Source organism: Oncorhynchus clarkii, unplaced genomic scaffold, assembly GCF_045791955.1.
Source record: "Oncorhynchus clarkii lewisi isolate Uvic-CL-2024 unplaced genomic scaffold, UVic_Ocla_1.0 unplaced_contig_382_pilon_pilon, whole genome shotgun sequence".
NCBI classification, from domain to species: domain Eukaryota; kingdom Metazoa; phylum Chordata; class Actinopteri; order Salmoniformes; family Salmonidae; genus Oncorhynchus; species Oncorhynchus clarkii.
Window position 1 is genome coordinate 201,994 of NW_027258012.1, and position 10,314 is coordinate 212,307.

General features: G+C 43.6%; 1 protein-coding gene across 1 annotated transcript; it reads right to left on the bottom strand.

The window, feature by feature from the left end:
• Positions 1 to 2,871: 2,871 nt before the first annotated feature.
• On the bottom strand, positions 2,872 to 4,204 carry LOC139394502 (zinc finger protein 180-like; the record flags this gene model as incomplete). Its single annotated transcript, XM_071142575.1, has 2 exons — positions 3,650 to 4,204; positions 2,872 to 3,481 (listed from the first exon to the last, which is right to left on the bottom strand). Coding segments are annotated over exons 1-2 (1,050 nt in total), but the record flags the coding sequence as incomplete, so codon positions are not given.
• Between the last annotated feature and the right edge of the window lie 6,110 nt (positions 4,205 to 10,314).

Sequence of the window (10,314 nt, forward strand, 5' to 3'; positions counted from 1 at the left end):
ATAAAAGTACAATAACATAATCTTGCAGTTTTGCTCACAGTGTCCACTGAAAGTTGACTAGTAACAACAACTGGGACCTAAAAGACACCCACCATGAGACCCACTAAATCTGCCCAAGAAGAGGCAAACAAAAGAAAAACCCACAACAAACTTAAAGACAGGAAGCAAACCAAAACAGTAGCGCAACTAAAGGTGTTGATTTGTCACATCTATCAAGACAACTGGAGCACTGGGCCAGACACTCTTAAATAGAACCTGGACCAGCTCAGGTGAAAAACCTTCTCACTAACGAGATGGACAAGCCAGCACAGGTGTAACACATACTGACTAACGAGGTGACACCAATCAGTGCGTCCAACATGCTAACGAGATAGACGTGCTAAAGTCCAACCTCAAAACATAAATGGAAAAACCAAAGCCTGTATCACCTTCCCCCTTAAGACAACAAACATATCCTATATTTTTGTTGGACACGTTTGCTCACCACCAACAGAAAACTTCCATTTCACATTATAATCAACTACAACGCTTCACCTTCACCAATATAAACATGGTGTCTACTGGCTGTCAACAATTAAAAACAAGAAAAAACACCTATTCCTAAATAATAAACAATCATGTTATTTTTTTCTCCTTTTTCTTTCTATAGAATCCTACAACTCACTAGCTTCTAGAACTCTCGTCTTCCTAAAACTCACTTGCTTCTAGAACTCTCGTCCTCTTGGAACGAGCCCAAACAAAACTCAGATCAAATTGTATTAGTCACATGCACCGAATACAACAGTGAAATGCTTCCTTATGAGCCCCTAACCAACAGTGCAGTTTCAATACGGAAAAGAATAAGAGATAAAACTCCAAATAAACACACTGGCTCAACGCAAAACACAAATCTTTTTGACTGCCCACCCCAGAGATAATCCGCAACCAAGTTTTCCTTAACACGGACTGATTTCAAGAGGAAACTCCTGTGATATCCGTAATGACTTTCCACCTCACTGCGGAGCTTCTCTCTCTTTTCAGGGTTCACTAGATAGGCATGTTGTTGGATCTGGGCCCAGTCCCCAATATCATGCTCTAGAACATTTGGTTTGGCACATGTGAGAATTAACCCTGATATTCTAAAAACAGGGCAACAATGTCATATAATTGTACCAAAAAATTGTCATGTTGGTTGCATGAATAAATATCACTACCAAATGTTACATGAAATGTAAATATGAAATATTTGATTGCATAGTCATATTTTCAACGTCTTTTCAATATAATTTTGCTTGGTGGGATAGCCCAATGTCAAAACACAGTTTTAACGTGTCCAAATCAATAACCAATATGCAGGAACAGTTTGGGGATAAATTGAAAACCTAAACATAACATGTGCTATATACACATACATCTGCCACAATAATCACATTACTTGTATTTTTAAAACAAGCGCCTTATAAACTGCACAAGCACCAGAAACACTGTTGTTTTGACAAATAGCAATAACCCTATTACAGGGGCTGAGTCACTGGCAAACTGGTGCACTTTCATGCCGTCCCTAGGAGGGGTGCGTCACTTGAGTGGGTTGAGTCACTGACGTGATCTTCCTGTCTGGGTTGGCGCTCCCCCTTGGGTTGTGCCGTGGCGGAGATCTTTGTGGGCTTTACTCGGGCTTGTCTCAGGATGGTAAGTTGGTGGTTGAAGATATCCCTCTAGCAGTGTGGGGGCTGAGCTTTGGCAAATGGGTGGGGTTATATCCTTCCTGTTTGGACCTGTCTGAGGGTATCATCGGCCAGTGTCTCCTGACCCCTCCTGTCTCAGCCTCCAGTATTTATGCTGCAGTAGTTTATGTGTCAGGGGGCTAGGGTCAGTTTGATATATCTGGAGTACTTCTCCTGTCTTATCCGGTGTCCTGTGTGAATTTAAGTATGCTCTCTCTAATTCTCTCTTTCTCACTCTCGGAGAACCTGAGCCCTAGCACCAGGCCTCAGGACTACCTGGCACGAGGACTCCTTGCTGTCCCCAGTCCACCTGGCCGTGTTGCTGCTCCAGTTTCAACTGTTCTGCCTACGGCTATGGAACCCTGACCTGTTCACCGGATGTGCTACCTGTCCCAAACCTGTTGTTTTCGACTCTCTAGAGACAGCAGGAACGGAAGAGATACTCTTAATGATCGGCTATGAAAAGCCAACTGACATTTACTCCTGAGGTGTTGATCTGTTGCACCCTCGACAACTACTGTGATTATTATGATTTCACCATGCTGGTCATTTATGAACATTTGAACATCTTGGCCATATTCTGTTATAATCTCCACCTGGCACAGCCAGAAGAGGGCTGGAAACCCTTCATAGCCTGGTTCCTCTCTAGGTTTCTTCCTAGATTTTGGCCTTTCTAGGGAGTTTTAACTAGCCACCCTGCTTCTACACCTGCATTGCTTGCTGTTTGGGGTTTTAGGCTGGGTTTCTGTACAGCACTTTGAGATATCAGCTGATGTAAGAAGGGCTATATAAATACATTTGATTTGATCCGACTCTTCCATTTCAGAGCCTGGATTTTCCCCATGAGGCTAATATCCATAACATGTTGAAATCAATTCATAAGGGGGCAAACGTTTAGGCTTCTACATTGTGAAATCATTACAATACTCCTACTACAATGTAAAAAACATTCTACATTGTGACATTAATTCACTGAAATCATGAAACAACTCCTTCATGTATGTATTATCTAATATTTGATCAGAGATCTCTTATCAGATGATCTCTGGTCACAGCTATGAGATTTCAATCCTGTGTGTTCTCTGGTGTAGAGTCAGATGGCCAGATTGACCAAAACTCTTCCCACATTGACCACAGCTATAAGTTTCTCTCCTGTGTGTGTTCTCTGGTGTAGAGTCAGGTGGCCAGATGTAGCAAATCTCTTCCCACATTGATCACAGCTATAGGGTTTCTCTCCTGTGTGTGTTCTCTGGTGAACTGTCAGACCTTTAGATGTAGTAAAACTACTCCCACATTGAGCACAGCTATAAGGTATCTCTCCTGTGTGTGTTCTCTGGTGAACTGTCAGACCGCTAGACGTAGTAAAACTACTCCCACATTGACCACAGCTATAAGGTTTCTCTCCTGTGTGTGTTCTCTGGTGTCGTGTCAGATGGCCAGATTGACCAAAACTCTTCCCACATTGATCACAGCTATAGGGCTTCTCTCCTGTGTGTATTCTCTGGTGCAGAGTCAGATGGTAAGATCCAACAAACCTCTTCCCACATTGATCACAGCTATAAGGTTTCTCTCCTGTGTGTATTCTCTTGTGCACTCTCAGTTCTCCAGATTGACTAAAACTCCTCCCACATTGACCGCAGCTATAAGGTTTCTCTCCTGTGTGTGTTCTCTGGTGAACTGTCAGACCGCTAGATGTAGTAAAACTACTCCCACATTGACCACAGCTATAGGGTTTCTCTCCTGTGTGTGTTCTCTGGTGAACTGTCAGACCGCTAGATGTAGTAAAACTACTCCCACATTGACCACAGCTATAGGATTTCTCTCCTGTGTGTGTTCTCTGGTGAACTGTCAGACCGCTAGATGTAGTAAAACTACTCCCACATTGACCACAGCTATATGGTTTCTCTCCTGTGTGTATTCTCTTGTGCACTCTGAGTTCTCCACATTGAATAAAACTCCTCCCACATTGACCACAGCTATAAGGTTTCTCTCCTGTGTGTATTCTCTTGTGCACTCTGAGTTCTCCAGAATGACTAAAACTCCTCCCACATTGACCACAGCTATAGGGTTTCTCTCCTGTGTGTGTTCTGTGGTGTAGAGTCAGGTTGCCAGATGTAGCAAATCTCTTCCCACATTGATCACAACTATATGGTTTCTCTCCTGTGTGTGTTCTCTGGTGCACTCTGAGATCTCCAGATCGACTAAAACTCCTCCCACATTGACCACAGCTATAAGGTTTCTCTCCTGTGTGTGTTCTCTGGTGTCGGGTCAGGTGGCCAGATGTAGCAAATCTCTTCCCACATTGATCACAGCTATAGGGTTTCTCTCCTGTGTGTATTCTCTGGTGTATAGTCAGATGGCAAGATTGACCAAACCTCTTCCACATTGATCACAGCTATATGGTTTCTCTCCTGTGTGTGTTCTCTGGTGTCGTGTCAGCTGGTCAGACTGAACAAAACTCTTCCCACATTGATCACAGCTATAGGATTTCTCTCCTGTGTGTGTTCTCAGGTGTTGAGTCAGAGAGCCAGATGTTGTAAAACTCTTCCCACATTGACCACAGCTGTAAGGTTTCTCTCCTGTGTGTATTCTCTGATGAATTGTAATGCCTGATGAGGTTAATCTCTTCCCACAGTCAGAGCAGCAGTGAGTTCTCTTCACTGTGGGTCTCTGCAGGTGTTTATTGAGGTGTTCTGATCTGGAGAGACCCTTCTCTCCCTCTTCAGCATCATGAGGTTGTTGAGGCTCCCCAGAGGATCCACGATAGTCCCGTATCTCTCCTGTGTGAACAACAAAGTCAGACAGATGATTAAAGGCCCACAACAGCAGAAGTCCACTGTAAAAGGTGATGCCAACAGCGTAGCCATGATGTTGAACAGCAATTGACGTCTGTAATCAATGTTAACATTATTTGACAATTGTCTTAAAATGAGCAAGAAAAGTCATATTTTGTCTTGTTTTCACATTAGTAGTAACATCGATGATTGTAGGCTAGAAATAGGATATTCATGTTGTTGAAACTCTAAACAGTGTGCCAGACGACTTTTGTTCTCCAAGGCCCCCTTCTGTGTTTGCTAAAATTGTGGCACGAGGGCAATTTGATTGCAGAAACTCCTCCCTGCTAATGAGGAAACCGATAGTTATGGATGTACTATATCTGCCTGGAACAAAAATGGTGAGCAAAGATTTTAGTTTTTCACAATGTATTCTGAATATGAATGGGGGAAAACTCCAGGTTGCTTATGAGAGCATTTCACACTACTTTGGATTATACATTTAAGGCTCATTTGAATGTCCTGCTTAATATAATGTTTGCTACAGTAGTATGAATTATGTGTAATTATTGAAGAACCGCGTTAATGACAGTATCCATTTGGGTGTTGTCAATAAAGTTACCATTTAATTTTTTATTTCACCTTTATTTAACCAGGTAGACCAGTGAGATATACTTCCTGTACTACCTGCTGGAGCGCGTGCTATGGGTGGGTGTTGCTATGGTGACCAGTGAGCCGAGTTAAGGCGGCCTAGCAAAGACTTATAGATGACCTGGAGCCAGCGGGTTTGGCGACAAATATGTGATAGCAAACTGGATGCAGTCTGAGTAGAGTGTTGGAGGCTATTTTGTAAATGATATCGCCGAAGTTAAGGATAGGTAGGATAGTCAGTTTTACGAGGGTATGTTTGGCAGCGTGAGTGAAGGAGGCTTTGTTTTGAAATAGGAAGCAAATTGTAGATGCTTAATAGGAGTCTGGAAGGAGAGTTTACAGTCTAACCAGATACCTAGGTATTAGTAGTTGTCCACATATTCTAAGTCAGAACCGTCCAGAGTAGTGATGCTAGTCGGGCGGGCGGTTGCGGGCAGCGATCGGTTGAAGAGCATGCATTTAGTTTAACTTGCGTTTAAAAGCAGTTGGAGGCCACAGAAGGAGTGTTGTATGGCATTGAAGCTTGTTTGGAGGTTTGTTAACACATTGTCCAAAGAAGGGCCAGATGTATACAGAATGGTGTCATCTGACTAGAGGTGGATCAAGGAATCACCCGCAGCAAGAGCGACATCGTTGATATATACAGAGTCGGCCCGAGAATTGAACCCTGTGGTAACTCCATAAAGACTGCCAGAGGTCCGGACAACAGGCCAGGTTGATGAAGACGGCTGCACAGTACTGTCTTTTATCGATGGCGGAAATTATATTGTTTAGTACCTTGAGCGTGGATGAGGTGCACCTTTGACCAGCTCGGAAACCGGATTGCACTGCGGAGAAGGTACGGTGGGATTCGAAATGGTCAGTGATCTGTTTGTTAACTTGGCTTTCGAAGACTTTAGAAAAGGAAGGACAGGATGGATGTAACAGTTTGGGTCAAGAGTATCACCCCCTTTGAAGAGGGGGATGACTGTGGAAGAGAGGTTGAACAGACTAGTAATAGGGGTTGCAACAATGGCGGCAGATCATTTTAGAAAGAGGGTCCAGATTGTCTTGCCCAGCTGATTTGTATGGGAACAGGATTTGCAGCTCTTTCAGAACATCAGCTATCTGGATTTGGGTGAAGGAGAAGCTGGGGAGGCTTGGGCAAGTAGCTGCGGGGGGTGCGGAGCTGTTGGTTGGGGTAGCCAGGAGGAAAGCATGGCCAGCCGTTGAGAAATGCTTATTGAAATTCTCGATTATCGTGGATTTATCGGTGGTGACAGTGTTTCTTAGCCTCATTGCAGTGGGCAGCTGGGAGGAGGTGCTCTTATTCTCAATGGACTTTACAGTGTCACAAAACTTTTTGGAGTTAGAGCTACAGGATGCAAATTTCTGTTTAAAAAAGCTAGCCTTTGCTTTCCTAACTGACTGTGTGTATTGGTTCCTGACTTCTCTAATAAAGTTGCATATCGCGGGGACTATTCGACGCTAGTGCAGTAGGCCACAGGACGTATTTGTGCTGGTCAAGAGCAGTCTGGTCTGGAGTGAACCAAGGGCTATATCTGTTCCTAGTTGTACATTTTTTAAAGGGGCATGCTTATTTAAGGTGGTGAGGAAATTACAATTAATGAAATTACAATTAATGAACAATCAGGCATCCCCTACTGAAGGGATGAGGTCAATATCCTTCCAGGATACCCGGGCCAGGTCGATTAGAAAGGCCTGCTTGCAGAAGTGATTTTGTCTACAGATTTAGGGTTGTTCCTGGTGGGTTCCTTGAAAATGTGTGTGAGATTGAGGGCATCTAGCTTGGATTGTAGGACGGCCGGGGTGTTAACCTCACTAGGGTAGGGGGCACTATTTTCACCTCCGGATGAAAGTAAACTTGGTAGATTTGGATAGAAAACACTTTAAATTTTCCAAAATTTTCCAAAACTGTTAAAATAGCCTACAAATAGCCTACACCTACTGTGTCTGTCCAGAACTCATTGGAGCAGGAAACTGAGGGCCTAGAATATTGTATACAATGGTGCAAGCTTGCTATACGAGTTTCCTGACCCAGTTGATAGTTGATACAATGTTTCAAGTTTGTTGTAGACAGGCCATTTATCGGGATATTTTCTACCTGCAGAAAGCAATGTTTTTATTTGTTGGCTTTTTTGTTGTAGGCTTTTTTTTTTTACATAGTTGGCAATGGCAATAAAAGTTACTTTTAGATATCTATAATTTTCATTTAGATTTAGATAGAATGTAGATTAATCACAGACAATAATTTTGAGATACTATTATAAATTAAATGAAACTGTTCCACGAAAATGTGCATATGAAAATCATAACTGGCACACAGATTGGTAGAAATGGTCAGATACATTTGCACTCCAACTGGAAAAGGTTGCATACTGCTGGTGTAGTCTATTACTAGTCTATCTATCTGTAGTCTATTAGTCTATTACTGCAAACTTCAGGAGCAGAACGGCAGAATTTACAAAGTCCAGCAGCGGAGGGGGGGGGCTCCCTCCAGGTTATGTTCAGCGGTTATGTTGACGAGCGGCTCCCTCCGGTCAGGTTGTGTTGACGAGCGGCTCCCTCCGGTCAGGTTGTGTTGACGAGCGGCTCCCTCCGGTCAGGTTGTGTTGACGAGCGGCTCCCTCCGGTCAGGTTGTGTTGACGAGCGGCTCCCTCCGGTCAGGTTGTGTTGACGAGCGGCTCCCTCCGGTCAGGTTGTGTTGACGAGCGGCTCCCTCCGGTCAGGTTGTGTTGACGAGCGGCTCCCTCCGGTCAGGTTGTGTTGACGAGCGGCTCCCTCCGGTCAGGTTGTGTTGACGAGCGGCTCCCTCCGGTCAAGTTGTGTTGACGAGCGGCTCCCTCCGGTCAGGTTATGTTGACGAGCGGCTCCCTCCGGTCAGGTTATGTTGACGAGCGGCTCCCTCCGGTCAGGTTCTGTTGACGAGCGGCTCCCTCCGGTCAGGTTCTGTTGACGAGCGGCTCCCTCCGGTCAGGTTGTGTTGACGAGCGGCTCCCTCCGGTCAGGTTGTGTTGACGAGAGGCTCCCTTCGGTCAGGTTATGTTGACGAGCGGCTCCCTCCGGTCAGGTTGTGTTGACGAGCGGCTCCCTCCGGTCAGGTTGTGTTGACGAGCGGCTCCCTCCGGTCAGGTTGTGTTGACGAGCGGCTCCCTCCGGTCAGGTTGTGTTGACGAGCGGCCCCCTCCGGTCAGGTTGTGTTGACGAGCGGCTCCCTCCGGTCAGGTTGTGTTGACGAGCGGCTCCCTCCGGTCAGGTTGTGTTGACGAGCGGCTCCCTCCGGTCAGGTTGTGTTGACGAGCGGCTCCCTCCGGTCAAGTTGTGTTGACGAGCGGCTCCCTCCGGTCAGGTTGTGTTGACGAGCGGCTCCCTCCGGTCAGGTTGTGTTGACGAGCGGCTCACTCCGGTCAAGTTGTGTTGACGAGCGGCTCCCTCTAGTTATGACGTCGAGTAATTTGTGTGTCTTAATTATTTAATTAAAAAGAATGCTTCACTTCACTAGGGTAGGGGACAGCATTCAGAATTTTGGATCAAAAGCGTGCCTAAATTAAACTACCTGCTACTCAGGCCGAGAAGCTAGGATATGAATATAATTAGTAGATTTGGATAGAAAATATAAAGTTTCCAAAACTGTTAAAATAATGTCTGTGAGTATAACAGAACTGATATGACAGGCGAAAACCTGAGGAAAATCCATCCAGGAAGTACTATTATTTTGAAAGGCTGTTTTTCCATTGAAAGCCTATCCACCATTCAAAGACTTAGGACCCAGGTCACGATCTCTATGGCTTCTTCTACATGTGGTCATTCTTTAGGCATTGTTTCAGGCTTTTACTCTGAAAAATGAGGGAGATCCACCATAATTTGCAAATAAATTCAGAAAAAAATCCTACAGTGTGATTTCTGGATTTTTTTTCTCATTTTGTCTGTCATAGTTGAAGTGTACCTATGATGAAAATTACAGGCCTCATCTTTTTAAGTGGGAGAACTTGCACAATTGGTGGCTGACTAAATACTTGTTTGCCCCACTGTACATCCTAGAAACCTGGTTAAACTATCATTATGACATCATGGATGAATTCTAGAATATACTATATAGCCTAGAAACTTGGTTAAACTATCATTATGACATCATGGATGAATTCTAGAATATACTATATATCCTAGAAACCTGGTTAAACTATCATTATGACATCATGGATGAATTCTAGAATATACTATATATCATAGAAACCTGGTTAAACTATCATTATGACATCATGGATCAATTCTAGAATATACTATATAGCCTAGAAACCTGGTTAAACTATCATTATGACATCATGGATTAATTCTAGAATATACTATATATCCTAGAAACCTGGTTAAACTATCATTATGACATCATGGATGAATTCTAGAATATACTATATAGCCTAGAAAACTGGTTAAATTATCAATATGACCTCATGGATGGCCAGTCCTTGTATTCATAGTGTATTGAATTCAGGGGGTAGCCCTGAGCTGAACTCAAACCTGGGTCCAGCGACTGTCAAATCAACACCTTATAACTGTTACGCCAAGATGTCTGAACTTCTTGACGAGGTCGCTAGGTGTTGGGTTAAGGTTTCTTCAATATCGTTCTCTATGAATTTGAGAGTGGTTACACTTCTCCTTCCCCCATCCCTCAGCTGTTAACCAAGTCTATGGGCAGCCATTTTGTTGCTGTTTTAAAAAAAAAACACACAAAACCCAAACAAACAAACAAACAATAACAAATCTGTCATTCCACCACTATTTTGGTAATAAAAGATTATGGGGTTGGAGAAATGTAACTACAGACAGACCTATGGATGCAAGGACTGACCATCCATGATATCAACATTATAGTTTTAACCATGTTGAGGCGGCAGGCTAGCCTAGTGGTTAGAGCGTTGGACTAGTAGGTTGCAAGTTCATATCCCCGAGCTGACATGGTACAAATCTGTCAATTAACCCACTGTTCCTAGTCCGTTATTGAAAATAAGAATTTGTTCTTAACTGCTATACAGTGTTGATTTACATTGTTTCTAAACATTATAGTAAAAAAAGCTTATTTGGGGTTCTGATGGGGTACAACAGTTGAACTCAGCTCATGAGGCATGTGTTATATTCTTCAAGAATCAATGGCTGTAAATAAATAATTTAAAAGTCACAATATGGATGT